Source organism: Thunnus albacares, chromosome 21 (assembly GCF_914725855.1).
Source record: "Thunnus albacares chromosome 21, fThuAlb1.1, whole genome shotgun sequence".
NCBI lineage: Eukaryota > Metazoa > Chordata > Actinopteri > Scombriformes > Scombridae > Thunnus > Thunnus albacares.
Window position 1 is genome coordinate 23,040,534 of NC_058126.1, and position 24,933 is coordinate 23,065,466.

Here is a 24,933-nt window from a genome sequence, read left to right on the forward strand (position 1 = left end):
GATGTGCCAAGGCAGGGCTTAAAGAGGGGCTATCAAATCACACAGTAAGAAGGATTTAGTAGTATCAAGCTCCACTTGGTTTGATGTCAGATGGCTGCTGTTAGTTATTTTGTGTGTGTGTATGTGTGTCTGTGTGTGTGTGTAAGTGTCTGTGTGTTGCACTTAATGATGTCCTAAGCCTTTAAACCCTTCAGGTAAACAACACTATCTGTTATGCAACACACCGGGATGGGCGGGAGAGAAAGGACAGAGGGATGAGGGATACTGACAGTGTGTACTAGTGTCTAAGGTTTAGGCTTTATTGGACGTTAAAACGTGCATACTATGACAAAAAATAAACTGATCTGACTGACACAAGGTGAGTAACAGCTAAATGAGAAGAATGATGCATCAATTTGCTTCAGAAACAACTATTTTGATAATGCTGCGACTTTAAATTATAGCTACATAACAATTGAATTGCAGATACGTATGTACAGTATATAAATAAAACAGAAAATGTACCAGGAATGGGTTAAGAAAGTGTGGGAGTGTGTCAGCCAGAAAAATAGAGAGAAAAAGAGAGTGGATAGGGGTCAGCCAAGGCAAGTGAGATCAATGTTACTTAGTGCTGCTTACACCTGAATCCTTACTGCCACGTGTAAACATTTAGCATGAAATGGGTTAGAAAAATATAACACATTAGTGATTGCTGGCACAGATTAGGTGCTTTTAACAACTGCTACTTTTTTGTCCCGGGCTGGGTACCGAGCCTTAATACTTTGCACAAGAGGGATCGTCTTCTACGTTTCTAAAATATATGAATCGTTTTATTCAGGACTAAAAAGGGGACATGTGAATGAATGAATGAAATGAACATTTTTGTATCAATCAGACTTTGTTCGACTAAGACTTGATAGTTGTCTGACTGGTGCATGATACTGTCATATTACATTAGTCTGTGTCATGTGCTCTTATCATCATCCAACAGATTCTCAGATGTTCTGTTAAATGAATGAATCTGATTAAAAAAAAGCATCCTAACAGGTCAATTTTATGCAGACAAAAAGCACTACTGTGTTGATAAAAATGCCTTAAAAGATTAACTCTTACACTCTTATTTTTCCTTTTCTGACACATTTTGATCTATAACATTAGTGTGATAAAGACAACAGTGTGTTCTGCTCCTAATATTTCAAACTTTCTTTTGACTTTTGCTTAATTTTACCTTAAAATCTAAAGTGTGTGTTAATTTATACTTTTATTTCTGCTTTTGTCTTGCATTTCTACAGCTAGTTAATTACATAGAATAGACATTTCACACTCAAAAATCAGATGCCATCACAAACAGACACAGTGACACACCATTGAGTTATTTCACTCAGTCCTTGTTCTGACCGCAAGTGCGAATGAATCATGGTCATGTGAGAATAACAATGAAATCACATGACTCCCCGTACGCAGTGCAGCTGTGACTGAAGCTTTTCCCTAAAACTAAGTAGTTTCCACCCAAAGCGAGCAAAGCAATGTCATTTTTTATGATCTCTGACAGAAATCAAACAAACACACAGAAAAGTCAGTCCGCCCTTCTCCATGTGGTGTCACTATTTCACAATGTGAAGGAAACAGTCTGCACATGCATGTACACCCCTGTCATCACACTTTAACTATGATTTGTAGCTGTTGTTGTAGCTAATTCTTGGATTTCATCCTGAAATACAGCAAGTGCTGTAGCACCAGTCCACCCAGTCCACTTTCAATGCAGCCCAGCCAGTTTAGAAGGATATATCTGATGGGCTCCAGAAAATAGTTACACTACCAGACTCCAAATGTTTGCATTTAATGTAAGTGATGGTAGAAGAGAAGGAATATCTAATCACTTTTTGGTACTCTCGAAAAGTGCTGTTATAAATGTAGCATGTCCGAGTGATTATCTTTAGGCAGCCAAACCATTCAGAGGATTACAATAACCAGCACAGTCCTTTGAGGTCAGAGGTCAGCTCTACAGTATAGTAAGTAAGTTAGTAAGTTAGGTTGTTTTAAAATAAAATATATTCTCCATCTCAGAGCTTGCATCTGGTTACCACGTGACTTTCTGGCTCTACTATGATTTGAGTAATGGTGAGATAATCAGAATGTGCATTTCCCATTAGATACTTAGATTTCTTGGCTCCTCACCAGCAGTGGAGCTGGACATTAAACAACTGTTTAATGTCCAAAACCACTATTGTGTACATATGTGTGCGTGTTATGCTGCAACAAGTGGCATCTCACGTTTCATAATGGAAATGTAGGCACATCAATAGCATTGACAAAGCAATTAGCGGTGGAGAGTTCGACTGCTAATAGCTATTGGTGGTGACCACATCCAAGGTTAGGGACGTTTCATAGCTACAAAAACCAGACTTTTACCCAAGAGGTACTTTAAATCATGTTTATTGGTTTGCTTATGATTGCGACAGAAAAGGCACACCATGTCTGACATCAATCAACAATGTCACACCCACAATGAGCAGAATTTAAACTGCTAAAATATGGTTTAACAGTCAACACGCCCAAAGCAAGTTAGTGGACAAATAAGGCAAAAACATCAGTAAATACTGGACTGGATTAGACTGGACTGGACTGAATCACACGATTCTGATTTATTTTTTTGCTGAATATCTCTGTAGGAGATTGTTTGAATTGTTAGGGTTTGTAAACATGGTCAGAAGACAAGGAAGTGGAGCAGTTCACTATGTTTGTACTGTCTATGAATCTATTTAAAAAAGGAAAGACATGTGACCCCCGAAGGCCTCAAACTACAGCTGATATGAGAAAGTAAAAGATAGAGAGAGAAATGAGAAAACTACAGAAGTGTGTGTGAGTGTATTAGTTAGGGGCTTATCAGAAATGCCACATTGAGAGCAGTGAACCGGTGGGGAGGAGGACATCACTTAACAGGAAATAGGAAGTAGTAGCAGTCAGAGAAGGTAGTCAGATGGTTTAGTCAGACAGTTGTCTGACTAAACCATCCAATCAGCAGGAATGAAGATGTCCATTCGGCTGAACTGCTCAAAATTGTCAACTACTTTTCAGCTCTACTCTACACTGTTCTTCTCTCATTTATAAAATGATCCAGTTGAAGGTCTGAAAAAGTAGGGTAGGCTAAATGAGGAGTCTCACCTTGAATATTATATTTGAATCTTTTTATGTCCTTTTTATGCAAGCATAAAAGCTCTTTTAGCATGTGTAAATAGGACTCTTATGGCTGCAAATGTCTGTTTTTATACATGCCTCAGTGCTGGCCTTGATAAACTAAAGATTATTTGATATTATTAGTCATATCATGTCATGTCCCATTTAATTCAATCACTCCCTACATTCCTGAAGTTATTTTTCTCCTCCCTGCTCCCTTTTCTATTGCCTACATCCATTCTTCACACACACCCACACACACACACACCCATCAGCATATCACAATATCATTGACAATATATTATATATATATATAACAATACTCACAAGGCATCGAGCAACCGTGGGCATGGCAAGCGTTTAGAATACCGTTTTATATGGGGGGGGTTTATTTTTATGTTTTTACGGCCCACGTATATGGTGCAAGCACTGACATTGACTAACAGATGGATCAAGCAGAACAAGTAGAACTAAGTAATGTGGCCAACACAAACACACTGCTAAGAGTTAAGCAACATTGCAGGGTCAGGCTGGACACAGACTGAAGTATAAATAACCTAAACTAGAGTTTCCAAACCGCTACTTTGTCAAGGCCCTGTATGGTAGAGGTCTGCAAGGCATGAAACTGAGAACAGAAGCCAAGGCGCAGGTACGGATCGGGCGGATTCATACCGACAAATTATGAGATCCAACCTGACTGAAGCCGATGTCGTATTTTATATATTTTATATATTATAATAACCAGTATGCCTTCCTCTTCCATCTCATTATAAACCACCTTAGAGTGGAAAGTGTTATGGCACATCTCAAGCTTGAAAAACATTAAGTACCCCATAAAAGGAGAATTTTTTTAAAGTCTGGAGGCATTTTCTTTCCTACTTTAACCAAAAATATAAATATTTCCCTGAACCTCATTTCTCAACCCACCCTCAGTGGATTTGCCAGCTTTATGTCTTATATTTATGCATTCAATCTCCAGTATATTCTTTTTATGGAAGCTATGGTGTTTCAGTTTGTGTTATGTTGTGATGTGAGTAAATTTATATGTAGGAAAAGTTCAGTGAAAAAGATTTAAAGATAAATTAAACTGACTTAGCTGTTGGTTGAGATCACTCTCAACAGGTTGAGCTATTTTCCAACATTTGTCAGATGAAGACGTCTGGTAAACTCAGAACTTATTTTCCAGTTGAAGGTTCGAGTTCAAAACAGTCACAATCCACAACAGAATTATGCAGAGCCATGATCACAGGTCGTCATGTTCCCACACTGAATGAGCCCTTCCTGAATAACTGGGGCTTTTCAAAAGCTCCCCTTTGGCAGACGTTGACTTCATTTCATCCATTACTGAAGGTGGCTTGGTAGGCTAATGCTGTGTATATGAACAGTATCTGTACAAGGATTTAGTGAAAGTTTTAAGAGTGAATTCTGACTCATGCAACGTTCAGGAGAAGTTGACGGAGTTGCTCAAGCTGACTGGCTGCAGATAGAAAAAAAAAAAAGTGCTTGTTTTGATTAGTGCAAGTTTGAGAAGCTAATTGAGTGGAGTGAGAAAAGAATTCTACACTACAAAGTCAGTGCTAACATGGATTTAGGTTGCCACATCCAGTCACAGCTGAACATGTGTTATTCGGCTACATGGTGGGAAAACTGCTATCAAAAATCTTTCTTATTGTCCGTTATGTTTGTGTGACAGCTTGCTGGGAGTATTATGCTGCTTGTAAAATAAAGCAAAATAAAGACAATAAGAAAAGCATAAGAGCTCAGAGAGTTAACAACATAAGAGAGAGAGAAAGAGAAACAGACAGACAAGACACATACAGCTTTAAACAGAACCAGACCTGCCTGGGAAATAAACAGGAAACACATGCCCAGGACAGATGGGCCAACACACAGACGGACACAGGCACACGGTATGATCACCTGCGTAGTTTTACCATACGCAACACTGAAATAAGGTTGTTCTTTGCTATGGCAGGTAGAAAATATTGAGAAATGTTGACCGAATTAGCTTTAGCTGAGCATGTGATTTATGAGTGGGTCAAACTCTACTACTATCAATGCAAACACCTTTGCTATTACTGAAGCCATAGTCTGAGCTTTGTGTTGTTGTGTTTTTCAGTAGGTATAGAAAGGTTCCATCCAGAGCTCTGAGTGAGATTCTCTGTGCAGCACAAAGTGCAAAGATTCAGATCACCTCCTTCTGCAACACAGTTTAGTGTTAAAACTGTGTCTGCCCTATCTGGCAGGGAAAATAAGTCACATCTGGCCCCTTTCATTTCATCTTACCAAATGCTAATACTCATGAAGTGAAATATGTCTTATTAAATGACTTACAGTAGGTTATGTCATTTCCCGCTGCAGCAGATGCTGGAACGTCAGACTTCAGAGAAGCAGGGATACTGTTACACATCAGATTAGATTAGGGATGGCCATTTCTAATGTCGGGGGGGGGGCACAAAGGCTCATTAGTTAGCACTTTGAGTGTGGTGAGAGAGAGAGAGAGAGAGAGAGAGAGAGAGAGAGAGAGAGAGAGAGAGAGAGAGAGAGAGAGAGAGAGAGAGAGAGAGAGAGAGAGAGAGAGAGAGAGAGAGAGAGAGAGAGAGAGATAAAGTACACTGAAACTTATCTGTATTTTGATACACACTGTTTGCATGAGGGGAATGTATTTACATATTTATATGGCTAACCCCAAAGACAACAACCTCTCATATTTTTATATCTGAAATGTATGATGCTGTGGACTGCCTACTCCACAGTAAACCATATTTCAAATTCAATTTTATTTATATAGCGCCAAATCACAACAAAAGTCATCTCAGGGCACTTTTCACATGGAGCAGGTCTAGACTGTACCCTTTAATTTACAGAGACCCAACAATTATCCCCCATGAGCAGCACTTGGTGATAGCGGTAAGGAAAAACTCCCTTTTAATGTGTTTTAGTGTGAAAATGCATGTTACATTACATTTTCACACTTTCATCAGCTTTAACAATTTGCTTGAGCCAGCGGGAGTTCGTGTTGTCGAAATGACCATCACCACTGGAAAATCAGGGGTATGATAAGGTGATAAAGGGATTTTTAAGAGAAGAAATTCTTGAGATGTGATACATTTAAAAAAAGGTCACAGTAATGTGTGCATGCCCAAACAAATTACATAGATTAGTTACAATACTCAGCAGTAAATGGTCATACAGAGAGTTTCAGTCTGGTTACACACAGTGATACCTACAGTGTACTGGTGACTACTACTGGTGACTGCTCCCACAACACTGAACTGGGTTTCAAATGTTTTAGTGCAGCAGGGGTCAAAAGCACTGCTTAATAGAAGAGTGGTACATTCTGAAAAGGTAAGTTCTGATGTATTTAAATGTGTTTCAGTGTCAATACACATAGACAATGTTCAGTATTGCTTTGTTGTTGAACACTTGTTACTTCCCCTCCATACCACAGCTACATTAACAATTTTTTTGTATTAACTTTATGCTGTTTGAAAAATCTTGTGGCTTGTCTTTAGAGGGGGTAAGGAAAGGGAAAGTGTCAGTGACAGCTAATAAAAACAGCCAGGGTTCCGGCCAGGAAGCCTGAGCTGGTGACATTTGGTTAGGTTTGCATTTGTTATCTAAAATAGCTACCTGTGTCAAATAGGAGGTAATGACTCAAAGAAAACACACAAAAGAGAATAGATGTTATCTGCTCTATGCTATCACTCACTTAGTGCTGCACCACCAGGTTGTCATATCATTATGTCAGACTGGACCCCGAACTTGTGGGTTCATGAGATACTGAGTTAGCTGACACACCAACACCGCTTTCTGAAGGAAACAAGCGATGGGAAAAAGAGACAGGACCTAGAATCAGAGCGGGAGAGCAGGACAAAGAGGCAACTCAAAGCAAATGTGAAGAACTGGAGGCCAATATATTACAGCATGGGGGTGGGATCTTACCTCCCCCCACTCAGCCAACGGGAAGCGAGCCAGCAGGATAATCAATAACAGTGACTGCTGTTTGACTCAGTCCTCCCTACACAACATGTTCATGAGCCAACAGCATTTATACTATCACAGATCCTCCCTCATGAATCACACAAAGCAGATCTCCTCAAACACTGGCTCCAACCGCTCTCACCAAATCAGGCTAAAATTTACAAAAATGACACTGCTTGAGTCCTCTTTGAGTCCTCCGCTGCAGACGGCCTGAAGTCCGGGAATTATCTGGATTCATGGAGACAATAGGACTGTCATCTTTAAAGCGGCATCAGTGCAAACAAAATAAAGTGTGTGGTCCTGATGCTTCTACAAGCCAAGTTACAGCACATCATTTTGTGGCTTCTGATCCAGCGCATGCCCTTTGTGACACGTCACCCCCTGCTCCCCGCACTATTGTTGTCACTACAGTCTTTGTCAGAGACCAATGGTTGCATGTGCGCGAACACGCACGGCGGAAACCGAAGCGCGCCGCAGTATGATATCCTTCATGACCATCATAATAAAATGCCATTCTCTCTCCCACAGTCTGTAAAATCTTACCCAGCATGCAGCCGTAATTGCAGCTCCGCAGCAGAAATTAAACCCTGGGATTTGATTCGCCCAGCGCCATGTGAAGTGCTGTAAAAGCAGCAACTTCACTAACAACAGTCTGGAAAAACATGGAGTGTGAGAGAGGAGTTTGTTAAATACGCACTCCGTGACCCCTCCGTGCTGAATATTCTAACAAAAACAGAGGTTTCAAAATGTTGCCGTGACTGTATGCCTTCAGACGGGCTGATACCAGATTGATACTGATAGCAGGAAGAACGTTTTGTTCCAACACAAGATCTATCATCGGATGTTTAAGTCCATTTAGAATCAATGTTGCAAGATGGACAGCCCAGTAAAATTTCATGGGTGTCAACAATAAAGTATTCGGATTAGTAGGGAAAAGTTAAAAGGCTCTGTTATCAAGTTCGCACAGTTGGCCTGCTATCAATTGTCAGCTCAATAAATACAAGCTTCACAAAGCCTGGTTTTCTCATTTGTACACCTTGAAGCGCTATTTGTATTTATGTACTGTATGTATTTTGTCTTGATCCCGCAGGGTTGACATGGGAATATTTGTCATGTCTTCCAAGACTCTGTGTAGATTTTCTGATATTCTGTTGTTTGTTACAGCCTGAGCTTCTTCTCTTGGGAGGTTGAGTCATTTTGGAGGTTGCATGTCAATGGTAATCAACACAGAGAGATGTTAGGAGATGTGAAAGTCATTGGTGTCCTAATTAGAGCGTATGTGTTAATTCAAGTGTTTGTTACTATATCACTAGGAAACCTGGCACTATATGGAGACAATAAAAAATAGAAAACAACAGGGAGGGGGAAAAAAAAAAAAAAAAAAAAAAAAAAATCAGGTAACTAGTGGCGTGTGTGTGGAGGCGATAAAATAAAGTGAAATAGGAAAGAGATTGAAGCCAAAGGGGAAACTCTGGCATGGAACAAAATTCATGTCAGACTCCCTCGAGTAGCATGTGAGGGAAACGCTCATCTCACGCAAGTTATGCTGAAAAAGGAGTAAACCTTCCCTGAAATTCACCGTCTTCCCTACACATTATCCACCCACACGCAGCCCGTAAACAGTTTTTTTTCTTAAAAATATAGGCAACAGTAACCCATGAAATACAGCCAAATCATCAGCTTGCACTAGATACTGTAAGCTAAGTCTGGAACTTTCCAGGGCTGCTTCTACTGTCTACTGTCTCAACAGAAAAGTAAATATGTGTTTCAAACTTTAAAAAAAAAAAAAAGGTGTAAAGACCGCTCTGGTGTCACAGAGGAAAAGAATAAAGTAAAGAAAAGTATAACTTGAAAGCAGTCTGGTATCACTTCACCCACCTGACGGAGCTAAATAAAAACAACGTCTGAGCTCACCTGTGGTGTCCCCCTCCTCCTCTTTCAGCACGTTGTTGTCATCCACATCATCCTCCTCGTCCCCCTCTTTTGCCTTCCTTGTGTTGTCCTTTACCGGGACCACAGTGAAGTTAGTGGGCATTTTTACACCATGTGCTTCCCTCTCAATGTCTCCTGTTTGTCAAACTCTTATCTCGTTCTCCTCTCTCCTCCCTCTTTTCTCTCTCTCTCTCTCTCTCTCTCTCTCTCTCTCTCTCTCTCTCTGTGTGTTCTGCTGCTCTTTTCTCTCTTCCTCCGTTCCAGCGGCTGACACTCTTATCTTCTCTCTTGCTCTCGTCTTCAGTTGTTTGTTTTTTCTTTCAGACTCATTGCCCTAGTATGCTTTTCTTCCCTGGGCAGACGTCGGGTCTTACTTCTGAGTTTTTGTTCCTATCGCTAGGAGACTGCTGTACACCCATGTGACCTTCAACCCCACCCCACTCCCCCCCTCCATCTATCCAAATAAGGAAGAGCAGGACTGCCCCGCCCAATGGGGGCAGTACCCCCCTAACACACACACATACACACACACACACTTGCAGAAAACATGACATGCATGTGTGCTCATGATTGTGTGAGAGCATGCACACGGATCTTTCTGTGCCCGAGGGCAGATTCTCTGGCCAGAAATGTCGCTCTGTCTCACAAACAACAAAAGCCGGCAATGTCAGCCTTTGTTCAAAGAGAAGAGGAAGTCCAGAGCTGCTCTGCTGAGGAAAGTTTTCACACACGCACACACACAAATACACACATATACATTTCCTCACTTCCTATGCGGTGTTATTTGACTCCATGTGCATAGTCAGAAGAAGGCAGGGCTGATTTAAAGACACATACTGGCCCTCCAGACACACACCCCTATAGAGGGGAAGTGCACGTTCAAGCTCTGCATTGCATGTACATCTCATTACCAACGTACTGTGAAAATACTTAGAGAGGGGGATGGGGAGCTTAGAGTGAATCAATACAGTGTCAACATCATGCTTTTATCTCTAAAGAGCAACTTAGGAAATACGAGGAGCTGTGTTGACAACAGAGACAAACACTGTTGCGTCTGAGGATGATGGGATTGTAAAAATTTCAGAGGCTAGGAAAATGTGTTCAGAGGCTAAAAAATGTAAGCTATTTGTTTCAACATGGTGAAGCATCATGACTTATGTAAGGTTGTGTGTTCAGGAGACAGAAAAAACATATGTCCATTCATTCAAATATCATCATTTGCATAGGAAGCAATAAATGATCCAACTGTGCTGTGTTTGCCTGTGTATCAACATCATTCAGCAGCAGAGCATTTCTCATGTTCGCATTCATGAGCTGACCTTATGGCTAGCCTAAAAACAATGAGTCATTTCCTCAGGTTAAAGAGAACATTGAAAGTGATACGAGGTATTAGGTCTCACACCAAGTAACCAACACCCCCTGTGTGATGGGAAATGCTAAAGGAAACCCTGCTTGAGGAAAAAAAAAAAAAAGCCACATGGCAGATTCTTTCGTAATACTGCAAGCCCTGGAGTCTCGTTTGGCTGCTAAACATCTGGAGTCCCACCCAGAACCAGTTACCCAGAACCGCACTCCCCTTTTTAGTCCCTCAGCGTGACAACATATTAGATCAATACAGTGGACGGAAGGGTGGGGGATGCAGGAAATAGAAAAGGGAGGAGGTGGTGCAGAAGGCGAGAGTATCAAAGGAGACAGAGACGGGCAGACGGCTGACCAACTTACAGGAAAGCTTACATTCTATCGTTTTTAGCGTTGCAGCTTATGCAAGATTCAGCCTGGCTCAGTCTTAGGAAATGAACTCTGCAAATAATTCCATCTGGTTGTACTGCGTGAATGGTTTGAGTTTAATCTACTACAGAAGTATCCAGACCTTGTCAACAGAAACATCTTGGTGGAAACAACAACTGAGCACTACAGCTGGTGAAATTAGTACTTCACTTTCCTTCACTGAACCATGGGGACAATCCATTTATCAGAGCGTTGTCTTGTAACATACTGCGGTTAGTTATCTCGGACTTACATTGCTCAAACTTCTTTCTGTAAAGATGATTCAGTTCTCATAATACCAGTAAGTGGGTGTGGATGAAATTCATGGGACAGGATGCAAGCTACACTCTAAATAAACTATCAGTGAATAAGACTCATATATATTATGCTGTCTAAAGCGACAACGATTCCAAGAATCCTAAGGAATGTCTATGTGCGTGGTGAAAGGAAAGCTTTAATCAATAGTGTGATCTAACAACTCAGTGTTCACAAAGTAGTATGGTGGTGCTAAGGTAACAAAGACAGCACTCATCTAGTTCCTGCTGAGTGGATGAGCAGTGATGTAACTGTCTGGCCTCTTAATCAGCAGATGCCAGTCAGACTGCTTCTCATGGACAGCCGGTGCATCCAGGCCAGGAGGACAATATCCCTTTTATGAGAGAGAGTTCGCAACAATTCACAGTGGAGACTGAAAACTGAAATGTGACATAAGCGGTTCCCAGACAGTTTGATGCAATATCTAACAGCCAAAGCACAATTTGCAAACAAAAGAACACAAGGGTATTTATTATGTAACTTCATTCTAGACTCATCTGTTGATCCAAAAGAAAAGAGTCAAATTATAAAATAGGACAGGACAGTATCACCTAAAAATCAATATCACTATTAATTGTCACATTTACCTTAGTATTGATTATGAAACATCTTATCAAATACACCTGCTGGAGCTGTCATTGATTATTTGTACTGAAAAATAAACAGAAAATCCTCGATGATGACTGAGTAAGATCCGCTGGTTAATTATTTTAGGCATTTGTTTGCTAAAAACAGGAAAATCAAAGTAAATTAGGCTTTGTTGAGCGTGTATTGTGACTATTAAAATAATTTATATTATAAATAGATCTAAACAAACACTTCGTGGCTTTTGTTATCTCCTTATTTCATCAGTGGGATGTTTATGGAGTGACATTAACAAACACTTGTATAACAGACTGCTGCGTCTGAAGCAGTCTGCTTCCTCCTCCAGATTGTGGTGTGGGAGCACAGGGGAGACTCCTCCACAGCTCCAGGGTGAGGTTGTTGTTAACCTCAGAGTTCACCCTGTCACTGCACGCAGCTGCTGGGACACCAAACTCTGCTGGGACACGAAACTCTAGAACTTCGCTTTGATGTCGAGGAGCTGTAGCATTTATTTTCTGATAAACTGTAGCTCATACAAAGCATTCACTGTTATATTCACAGTTCACTACTAACTTCACTCTGTTCTGACGACCAGCTCACCTTCCTGCCCTGAGCAAAGCCACTCTCTCTCTCTCTCTCTCTCTCTCTCGCTCTCACCCACACACTCACAAAACATCCTCCACTGAGTGCTGTATCTTGTTGAATGAAGCCAAAATCATGAATCATTTTGTTTCGGAGTTGTTTTGTTTCTGTTACTGAAAACGCATGGCTAATTAAATTTCTTCAAATTTCTTATGACATGAACCCACACTGTTGACTTAACTGGTGGTGTTCTCCTAGGTGCTCATAGGGCTTTGCTGTTATACTTTCATGTGCATTACAGGGGTAGACTGCAGACTGTATGAAAGAATGAATTCATCAAACATAAACAGAACTTTTTGATTCATTGCCCAGCCTTATTATAAAATATTAACACCAGACTAAAAACAGTCTTTACAGAGGCACTACTTTGTGCAACTTTTATGTAAAATAGACAGCAATTAATGACACAATATGATACCACCCATTTTCACAATCGAGAAAATGTATATCAGAGTTTCTTCATCACTGCCTGACAAGTGAGGTTCTACAGTATGGCAGTGCATCCAGTGTCTGAATGAATGAATCAAGGACATATCTATGGTGATCTAGCCAACCAGTATAAGATCATGTATAAACAGCACAGTGGAGAAATGAGTAAAACAGCTACAGGAAGCTCGTACACATTGGATGTTAATAATGTTCTAGCTTATTTTAAATACCAGACTGTGACACTAAATGTGAAGTCTGTCCAGCCGTTTGCTGGCCAGCATTTATTTGGCTTACGCTCACTGCAATCATATAAATACTGGGAATTTCTCTGTGCTTCCTGTATGGGGATATAACTCACTTATTCTTCACTCCTGCCTTGCCTTATTCCTCGTTGTAAAAAAGTAAGGGTATGTGTATTCACAGCTTTGATCTTAAGGGAACCTGGTCTTCACAAATGTAACACTGTCACTGTTGATTCCAAACTACATGAATTTCACCTCCATAATAGGAAAAACTGACTGAATTTTCTGTTCATGATGGAAGTGTGTTTAAAATGCACCCTGGTATTCAAGCACACATGCACACACTTACATGTACATGCCCGCCCACGTACTCTTTGAAGAGGTAAAATGACTCTCTGGGGTCTCCTTGGTAATCTAGTCCAGATTTGGCAGGTCTAAGTATAGTGGTTTTTCATCTAAACCTGGTCTAATGCGGTCTGGATGGAGAAACATCAGTGAAATTGCCCTTTTATCTGTTTTCATGAGCAAAATAAAAGGTTTCACAAATCTTAAAGTGGGTACAAACAGTATTAAGGCTTTTTACTATGGTGTCTAACACTTTTTCACAGGTATAAGTGGTAAAAAAACAGAATCAACTGCTAAATATCATTATTTATGTTTCCCTTTGTTCTCTCAGGCAACTGCCTGTGCTCGACTGTGTCAGTGATCAAACCAAACAGCCAATCAAAGGTCATGGTCAGTATTCTAAGTCTCAAAAGTCAACCTGATGAGCGAGTGAGTGTTGAGCGGTTGCAAGCGTGTAGGGAGGCTTGAGCTCGCACCCGTAGGAGACTATTGCAGACTGTCTTCTAGTAACTCAATTGATCACAAGAGATTAGATGTCATCTCAATTTATCCAACTCGGTTCAGTAGGCAAGTAATGAACTGATCAGGCTTATTTCCTGTTTGTGTGCCTGCTCAGTCTGTCACAATCTGCTAAAGACGTGTGAGGAATCATTCTTGGCAGGTATGTGAGAGTACAGGCAGATTATGTTCGCACTGGATTTAAGTTTAAATTTAGATAATTGCCAGCTGTAAACATTTCTTACTCTGTGTTATTGCACCTGGATTACTTTCACTGAACACTTGTATTGATGTAATTCAATGTTCTGCTGGATGTTTGAGTGGTTGGGTGATGCAGATTTTTTTTTGATGTTTCAGGTGACTGTACAAATTAGCAGTGATACTTTTTCTAGCAAAGTAACACAGGTACTTTTGACTTTCATCATCGTCTTTGAATAAGTTCTATACAGCAGCCTGCACAACTGTTTACAGTGCAAGCACAGCCTGTTTTTCAGAACCGGGGTTGGAAAAATACCTTTGTTCTTCCTCACCATCATTGGATTTCTGCCACTCTGACACATTTGCTGTTCCTATGAAGCTTTTCCTGTCACCACATTTCACTCCTTACATTTACATCAATATCCTGCCCCCCTTCTTCCTGTGAACGGTTTGTCACGTAGAGTGGCACACAAACACTTGTCATTTGTTAACACAGTTCAGGGAGAAATTAGGTGTTTTTTATGCAACGAAAAACACAGCAGAATCGTAGTGACATAAAAAGTAGATCACATAGAGGCCTTATTTCCATGCAGCTCTAACACAGACAGTGATTAATTAATCTCCCCCGACAAATAGTTCAGCTCAACTGAACTTTTTCTCCATGGGCTCAGTTTTCAAATCCCAAAATAGATGTATTGATTGAGTCTACAAGGCGATGGGAGAAGACTGGATTAGCAACAGATACCCAGAGTACAACCCAAGGACACCAGTCAGCATGTGAAAGGGGCCAACTTCTCTCTTCACATGGACACTTCCTTTCTTTCAAAGCAAAAACAAGATAATTGCTCAGCGTTGCCACATAGCTGATTTTTATCCTGTCTATTCCCCTCTAACCTGTGCTCTATCATGGTTTTGATGCTGTGTGATACATTAAACCGTAAGGAAAATAACTTAAGAGACACGAAAGAGAGAAATTCATTGAATACAGTTGGTTGTCTGCATTCAATTGAGATTAAGACAATAAATGATCAAAATGGAAAGAAAAAAGGTAACCACTTCCAAACTGATAGACAGGTCTACGACAAATTATCAAAGATGAAAACTAATCTAATCTATGCCAGTGGTGTATTTTGTTGTTTCTAAAAGTTTGTTTAGTTTAACACACAGGAGTAAAATGAGTCTATATTTGCAATTTCTATACTTCAATGCCTTTGTCCATAATCAACATATAAAAGATTGAGCATTTTAAAATAAGCACACACCCATTTTCTGCAGGACTGGTCCAAAACAAAAATAAAAAAGGTTCTGTACATCTGACAGCTCAACCGACTCAACGGCCTTTAAATAATGCACTATATTCAGTAACTGAGAGCGCCCTCTGGAGGGAGGAAGGACAACCCTTTCTTGTGAGGATCTGAATGTATGTCATAATAATAATGTTAAATCTAAAGGAAATCATGTCATGTGAGTTTGATTCATGACCTCTGTCACATGGAATCTTCCTTCTCTTACTTCCTCCTGCTCTTAAAACTGCACTGTATGATTTTTAACTTTGACAGAGGTCAAGATATAGAACAACACTTATTCCTGTTGAGTGCCAGACTAATATTCTGCAGTATTTTACCTCAGGTTTGGTCTACTAATTCCACTCAATCCTGAGTTTAATATCTGGGTCTGTTTGGCTTGAAAGACATCTGACTGTCTTTACCAGAGGCTACTTTACTTCAGCTCAATGCCATTTGTTGCTGGGCAGAGTACAGTTGGCTTGTGTGAATGTGTGTGCTTCCACAAGCCATCTAAATGTAACTTACAGTACCTGTGAATTACCTTACACAGTTATTTGAGGGCTGAAACTATCACATACCATGACTAAGCCTGATTATAATTCAACATGTGTTACAGATTGAGAATACAAAATAAAAACTCAGTCTATCCTTGTCTGACTTCTGTTTCTGAATTTGAGCAGTCTCCTCTTTTCATACAAAAGATACTACGAGACTAATAATGACGCTTTGTTGCCCCCGTTTGATCACATGTGGAAATACACCGGTGATGCCACACAATCATGATGTATAATCATATGCACATAGCCTACTATTTGTTGTAGAATTTGTACACATGTAGCCCGGCAGGCTAAAATAAAAATCAGCCAAGTGGAGATCTTGCAGTTCTAACAGTAAACCGTATAACCAGGCATAAACTGGCAGATGGAAAGGTCATTTTTTTTACAAGCACTACCAGCCATTCCCAGTCAGACTTTCCGAATGTCCAACTGTGACTGAGCCTTTCAGAAACATTTCCATGACTTTTGTTTATTGGTCTGTAAACAAGATCTTTACAAAATAGCTGGGTGTTGAAAGTGAACTAAGATATACAGCAAGAGATACATTCTATGAAAAATCTATCTAATCAAGACATGATGATAATACTGAAAACAAAACAACTAGTCAAAGCTAGTCAAGGTAGAGGTAGACCACAATATATCAGCTGAGGACAGGTAAATGCCACTCTCTGCATGAGTTGAGGCAGCATGAAGTCTGTAATGACTTTACTGCTCACACTGACAGCTGCAGCTCAACCATCTCAGGTAACCACACACTCGCCTGCCAGTCATCCATGAAACACTGTATTTGACACAACAGGCTCAGATGGCACTTTCTTATCTTGAAGGTGATCCCCTTCATATATGTTTTATTTTTTACTTTTTTTCTGTAAATGCTGTATCTGTAATCAGGGCTAATTGTCATGTTAAAACCATTTAATTTCTAGTTTTTGAGCTGTGACATGCTTAGTGCTTCCATGAAGATGAAAGATGAGGTGAGGATCTTCAGTGACTGTTCAGTAGCCTACAAGTATGTTACTATAAAGAGTGTAAAACACATGAGAATGGAATGCACTTTGACACTTTGTCCTCATCTCCAGATGTTTCGTTTACGCTCTGAATCGCAGCTGTAAACTGCTTTTGTGGAATTTCACTTTTCAGTTTTCACTAAATGGCCCGGACGACTGACAATGTCCTTTGTACCTTTGTTTCATAGTAAGTCAATGAAAGGAAACGATGTGAATGATAAAAATGCTTTGGAAAGCTGGATATCTGCATACGCATACTTCAGTGATTACACTTAGAGGAATACTTAACTGAACTTAATTCTCGTGTAAGAACAGTTAAGTCCGTTAACTCTGTTGATATTCCAGGTAGCTGGACATTAATATCAGCCAGTGAGGAAGTTTAACAAAAAGAGAAGCTGACTCAAGCGTTTTGTCAGCTTGGTTCCCTTTTGGGACGACAGCTAAGTACAAGTCATGAGAGACTCTGGAAGTGACTGAGGCTATCACTGTATCGGTTTCATGTCTGGCGTTTGACTGTACAGCAGTCTTTTGGCCAGGGGTGGGGTTAAGAGGGTTATCCTTAGGCTCTTCATTCAGAGACAGGCAGAACATGATACTCACACAATTTGTCTCCCTACACATTTGTGACATCTGATATCCGACGACGCCATCGCCAAGGAACTCCTACTGTACCTAGTTGCATTTTCTCCCACACATGGGGATTAACACAATGACAAACACCTGCACGATATTATGTTATCCAACACAAGAACTGAGATAAATACTGCCTTCATGAAGCTTCTAATGTCTAATTGTTACTGAGACAGTGACAGACATGTGTTGATTCAACTCCATCTATGGTGGTTTGAGGTTATAGTCTGTTATGTAATATTGCAACAACACAGTTTATGTCCTTACCTTTACATAAGTAGGTGGAGAGGGGAAATTGCACATGTTCTGTATATTTCAACACAACATCATAACTACAAAACACAGTTGAATCAACACCTCTGGCACAAACAAAACCTGAGCGTTATAAGATTAACTGAGATAGCCTTTATTGCAGGGCAGTGGTACTGGGAGTATAATATCATACAGGTGTTGGTGTTGATGTGTCCACTCCCTGTATGTGCTTCTTCACTTGATTCCAACTCCTGATGTAATTTCAAAAAAGGTAGATTTTGCTCTCTATGAGCCTTATTTGGTTTCATTTGTCCAACAATCGTATTTATTGCAATAGCAAATGGAATAAGGCCAACATGACTCAGAGTAAGTGCCTTACTTAGCCTAACGCATACTGCTGACCAGGAGCTGGAAAACCCCATGACTACCAACACCAAATGTAGAGAACCTCCAGGGGGAAAAACATGTTATGTACTTTTTCCTCACAATGTCTCTTCATTCAGTAGCAGTGATTTTCAGCTGCTGGAAAATTGCTACCGTTATCAGTGTGAGTGCATGCATTGTGAGTCTGACATTAACAGTAGCTGCAGTTTTACATGCAGAGCATTAGAAAAGATAAGAGCAGGATTTTTGGTTGATTTTAGGATGAGGTTTATCTTTCCATATCCAGTAAATCCTTATTGATCAGCCTGACAATGTGAGCAATAAAATTTTTTTAGCATCATATGCTTGGATACATTTATTGCTGACACTAGAAGCAAAAGCAACAGCCTGATTCAGTCTTCTAAAGGTTAATCTGGATCAGACCATCATACCCTTATTTACATAAGGCTAGGCTAGATGTGCAATGTAGACTTCCATTTGTGATAAAACATACATTCTGTTAAAATAATGACAGAATAGTAGTAAATCATAGTAACTCTAGAGGCAGTTGTATGATTGACAGCTGTTTTTATGCTCCTATGTCTTGAACCAGCCAATACTCAAAAAAACAAAGTTAGCCAATATATAACTGCTTCGAGCTTGCAAGTGACCGTTAACACGTGGCTCTCACTAGAAAACTCTGGAGCGTACACACATGCCGACCATATCTTGATGACAACTGCGGCATTGTGTCAAACCCTTCAGTCAACGTCTGTCAGGAGTCACGAATAAAACAATGTGGCAGCAGCAGAGAAAAGCTCAGTGAAAAACAGGACAAGAAATCCCCTGATTTTCAGATGATAACTGACAAATGTACGGTGTGGCACGTCGACATGAGAGATGGACAACGCATGGTTATTTTTAAAGATACTGATAGCTACAGAAAGCGGTCTCTGAGGAGCCATAGCAGGAGTTAGCAATACAGACACAGTACCTCTCTCCACTAGTTTATGAAGTCTGTAATTGATATAAGGCACTTAATGTAATGTTTATATGATTAAAACAATAATTGTGGCAGAATGGGACACATGAGCCCTAAATGTTACTATGGTGAATTAACAGAGATGCAGAGATTGAAGGATTCAAATCTGTCACCAGCTAATCAGTGATGTCAAAGCAGGAGTTTATGATGACAAATGGGATGATGCAGGATATTTATGTAGTGACTCATTCAATAATTGTAAGACAAGAAAGATGAATGGATTGAATAAAAGAGATGAAATTGATACTGACAAACGTGCATGACAGGGAGGTTAAACCTGCATTATAATTATGATGGTGTGTTTACTTTAAAACTGGTATAATATCCCTAAATGTGGTCCTTTGAAAACAAATGACCGATTAAAAAAAAAAAAAAAAAAAACTTGATGAAAAGCCCGTTTTAAGGATTTAGCTAAACAGTGGGTGTGTGCTTCTAAAAATAGGAGGCACCTTCTCTGAAAAGCCTTATGTCTGACCAGTGAGGGACACACCCCTCCTCATGAGTGTTGCGTGTAAACAAGGAACAACTGGCACAAACATCCCACGCAGGACTGGCAGGGGAAGGCAGCGGACTAAGGAGGCAACGCGGGAGAGAGAGAGAGAGAGAGCAGATATAGTGGACGCCGGGGCCCAGTTGGTGTCCATGTGCTGACTGGTGGGCTCCAAATAAAGCAGAGGTCAGCACATGATACCCAGTGTGCATGCCTTTTCAAATATCAATGCACACGCATGCATGTGTGCAAACATAGTGCTGTGTAGTAAGACATTCCAAAGACTCACCTTCATTTATTAACACTGACCAATTCATATTGTACCTGCCTCACATAACTCAACATCTATACTGTATTTACAGTGTAACCTCAGGATACTCACACTCTTTGAACTATTCTTCACTTTTTTTCCTGAAGGTAAATAAGGTAGTAAAACACACATCAGACAACCACAGACACTCAGAAAATCTAAAAATTATGTTTCTGAGAGTGAACGTCTGGAATGACATTGGACGGAGGAAACATGTATTATTGCTTAAGTGCCTCAGCTGCAACAGGTAGTACATGTGTGCTATTGCTCAGCACACAGATGTGTCAGTGCATGGACTGTCAGAGATGAGAAACAGACCGACACTCTCTGTGTACTGTCACATCAAGTTTAAATCCCGACACCTTTTAGAGACCCTTATCCCTGCAGAACCTCATTTATCTTCCACTGCCTGTCTAATCTCTCATTAATCCAAAAGTAATCTCAGTGTCATCCTCGGTATCTGAAGCCAGCAGCAGTACTGCGTATCTTCTGACCATGCAGGTATATTGATTATACATATGACACAGTTTTTAGAGAACATTAACTTCATACATGGTAAAATATTTATAAAATACTTAATACGTTGTTAGCTGACAGTATCCATGTTCATATTTCACATTACTTACTTTCTTCACATCTTGGCCTTTCCTTCACACGCTGTGACGAGACTAAACAAGGGAAAAAAAAGGACATTTATGGACTGAAAGGCTTTGAGAGGAGAGTGAGCCAGTGAAACAAGCAGCCACTATCATTCAGCCAACAGAATGTTCTTCTCTATCATTTCCACTTCTTCATAACCACTGCTTCCTCTTTATAATACCTGTTACTCAATCTCCCCCTACACATTGTTTTGCAACCTTGATGACAAGGGCAATACAATTTTCCACTTGAAATAATTTAAAGGGTACACACTCTGCACATTTCCAGGTCTATATTTTAATCTGGGGCTCTACTGGGATATCTTTGCATGATTTACAGTTTTAAAAACTCCTTATTTAGCCTATCTTGTACCGGGGCACGCCCGCCCACTGTGTCACAACCGACTTCTGGCCACTAAGGAGGCAACGTCAACAAACCATGAAACAAACTATAGTGGTAGGATTTTCTCGCTCTTTAGCCAAAATGTCAACTTCCATCTGTACATGTCCGAGCTAGAATCTGATCTGAAATATGAGAGTAGACAACACAAAACAACGCATGGAAAAACCTTAGTAACAACCTTAGCAACCAAGGCTACGGAACAGACTGCTGCTTATGGGCATGTGTAACGAGCCGTTAGCAAGGTAGAAAAAAATGAAGCAGGTTGAAGCCCTGGCTCTTGACTTGCAGGGAGCATTTCTACATACATTAACCTCACGTTTTGCAACTTTGACCATATTTAACAAAGATGTCTGAAATGATAACAGTATATAAATAACAGAAAACCACAAAAAAGCTTAATACGTCCCCTTTAACGTTGGATAATCAAGTAAACACTGTTTTCTATATGCCCAATAAACTGTCAGTGACATTAAAATGTAAAGGAAAAACCTTCTTCCAGCCGTCATGTCTTGGATGTTTCACTTTTTTGACATAAAAAAAAAAGATTTTTTTCTCACTTTTCTACTTCGCTGCGGAACCACATACAGGTTGCTCTTTGTTACTAAAAAACACTAAAAGATGTAATGGAAAATGCCTGACCATCCATTATCTAAACTCATTACCTGCTACAGTTACCAACTTCATCATTCAGGAATTTAATTTAGCAGAAACATCCAGGAGCCTATCAGTAAATAGATTACAACAAATCAAGTAGGTTTCCCTGCCATCAGTCATCTATTGATCACAATACTGACACTGCAGTAGAGGAAGGGACTGAGGGAACTGTAATCCAGGACAAATCAGTCACATAACAAAGGCTCAATATCTAATAAGATACTTAAGTGACATATGAGTACTGACGTCCCGTTTTCATTAGCCAGTGATAATGCAGTGCTGGGGGGTTTTCAATACTGGCACTTCCCATTACGACAAGAGCAGCGGACACAGTCTTAAAGCAATACTCCACCCAAACGAACAGTAAACAGACAATATTAGTTCCACTATAGATTGGTTTATTTTATTTTTTCTCTATTGATTAACTACTTAAACGTCCAAAAAAGAGAAAAATTCCATTTACAATGACATAAAACAGAAAAATGGAAACTCAGCGTCTTCCGCTCCTCAACAGTTGAACAAATGAAGAGGACAAATTTCCTCACAGAAAATAACTGAATTTCTTAACTTAACAAAACAGTGTGAGGTAATTCTCATATCATTTATTCCTCATTCTGTCATTGTGCCACAGCCCAGTAATGTATGTGACCACAAACAGGGAAAAAATCATCTTCAGTCATACAACAAATTCTCAGGAGATTAAAATGTGTGCAGTTAAAAGCTCTCACACAATTTACTCGATCATTGTCTGAGAGAAACGAACGGCAAAGGCCACGACACGCCCGAGCACTGCACACTCACGCTATCACAACTACATGTGCGCATGTGCGTGCCCGTCTTCTTCTTAGCAGCTTAATCTGATTTACAATGAAATTCAATCTATGCATTAAAACTGAACAGACAGGTGCCAACCTGTTCTTGTATCAGAGAAGAGGAAATCATGTGGAAGACATTTTCATGGCTCTCTAACTCTGTGTTGGGTAGACTGCCAGTTAACACACTTACTGCTTTTCTGAGGTGGAGCTTTATTCTGCTCAATTAGGGCCTGACTGATACTGGATTTATGGGGCCGATGCCAATACCAATATTAGGGAGTAAAAAAATGAGCTGATAATCTTATATATACAGAATATATTCATAAACACACATTTTTTGCAATGATCCCTAAATGTGGTAAACACTTGTGACAAAGATATGTAATGGAGGCATGATATTTTACAGTTTAACAATAAACTTCACTGCATAAAATGACATCAGCGCACTGAAACAGTAAACATCACCAGCAGTGTTTCCCCTATAATAGTATACGCCTGGCAGGCTGCCAGGTCAACGACAACCCCCACCAGGCCAAAAAATATTGTATAATGCCAATAATAACGCAAAATATCCATTCATTGGGAAATCAATAGCGTTTGGGAGCCTCTGAGCAGCGCTGTTCCGAGACATGGGTTAACCTCTGTGTCGTTGCCTTGGAAACTCTTAGTAGCGTAGCTCCTTTTAAGGAATAGGGCTGTGTATATATATTAAATTTGAATTTTTAAAAAAAAGGATCAAATATACATAAAACTCTCTAAATCAAACTGTATATCAGAGCACTCATGGTACACCGCTGTTGATACTCATGCACCATAATACATACGAGTAGTGTCTAAAATACACAATCAAAAACCACGTCAGAAATTAAAACATCTTTTTACACAAGCAGGATTTTAAAGGTCAGATAAAGAGAATAATTACATGTTAACCTTTCTTTTATCTAATATCATGAACTATTGTTCTTCTCACTCTACACAAAAGTGATGGAACAGGTTGGAACTTGATATCAGCTTATATATTTGAGTATTCAAATCACCATCAGTAGCTTCAGCAGGGCCAGAAAAAGACTTGTGACTGGCCCAGCATCTTGTACTGGCCCTGGGCCAGTGGGACATTTATTGTTGGACTTAACATTACTGACTGACACACACGCTATGTCAATAGCAACACTCCTTCTGTCACCATGATGCATCACCAATACAGCAATAACCCTCAGTGTGATCTGTCTTTTTTCATTCATATTTACCTGTTTTACAGCACCCAAAACCTCCTTTTGTTTGTTGATAATTGTACCTTTTTTTCTTACTTTTTTTCAGTGGCGTATGAAATGGCCTGTGTAAATCACAATATAAACTCAGTCAGTGATATAAGTGGAAGGTAGCATCAGTCTAAAGATAAAAGACTTGACTCGCTGTGGGATACAGACTCATTAAAGCGTCTCATAATCACAAGAAACCACAACTAGTGACCCATTTTAGCAGCTCAACCCCAGTTTAACAAAACAGTTTATGCTCTAACGATCACCAATCAATACACACACAGATTGTCTATGCTAACATGAAACCATCAGCACACTGTAATTTAGCACGCTTGCTTGGCCAGTGTGCCAAGCAATTATTCCAGCACCTTCCAGCCCTCCGCCTGTTGCTATAGAAGCACCTTGTTTGTGAGCAACTGGTAGAACAAGACCTGAGAATAAAGACAGCAGCCAAATTATGGCTCAGAAAGAGAGACTGCTTGCCGTGAATTGGCATATTTAATATGATAAAATAGCAACGGTGACCCTAGAGCAGATTTTAAGAGGATGTAATGGAATGATCATATCATATGTCACGTTCAAAATTTCCTTTAGAGATGGTAGCCCATAGTAAGCTAATGATATAATTTTGAATGATTAAGTATCACAGAGACACTAACTTTGCCGCAGGATCTTGAACATAATGAGTTTACACAGCATATTAAGCAGAAAGGCTTGTTAGGTCTGACCTACCTCAAGTTTCTTGTGTGTTTTCCATAGTTCAAGACTCAAATTGAGTTTTTCGCCATTGTTTTGTGAGTGTCAAAAACTAGTCTACTGTTCTTCCCTGTTAGGTAGTCGAGTGACGACCTTTTGTACTCTCATAATGAAAGAAGAAACTGTGGTTCTTTAAGGAGGGGAAATGTAAAGACAGTTCAACACTGAGCGGTCATTACGTCCTGTTCAATTATGTGAGGAGACATTTGATATAAAGCTAATTCTACGTTTCTGTTTTATCGAAAGGAAGAGTTTAATCTGGCGCAATCTTTGAGAGCATTGTTTGTAATTCTTCAGACGAACTGTCAGTGTTTTCGATGGGTTATTTGATGATTAATGGCTGTTAAGTCATCATATAACCAAAATAATATATGTTTT

General features: G+C 39.9%; 1 protein-coding gene across 6 annotated transcripts in view; it reads right to left on the reverse strand.

The window, feature by feature from the left end:
- Nucleotides 1-24,933, reverse strand: part of slc12a7b (solute carrier family 12 member 7b) — a 62,793-nt gene that overhangs the window by 37,298 nt on the left and 562 nt on the right. For 4 of the 6 annotated variants that reach the window (XM_044339046.1, XM_044339045.1, XM_044339042.1 and 1 more), the window contains exon 2: nucleotides 20,657-20,698. The exons of 1 other annotated variant lie outside the window; for it this stretch is intronic. In XM_044339046.1, the coding sequence (XP_044194981.1) occupies nucleotides 20,657-20,698 (42 nt within the window). Of the gene's footprint in view, nucleotides 1-9,054; nucleotides 9,454-20,656; nucleotides 20,699-24,933 lie in introns of those variants that run through there. One more of the 6 variants, XM_044339047.1, reaches the window with a different exon arrangement.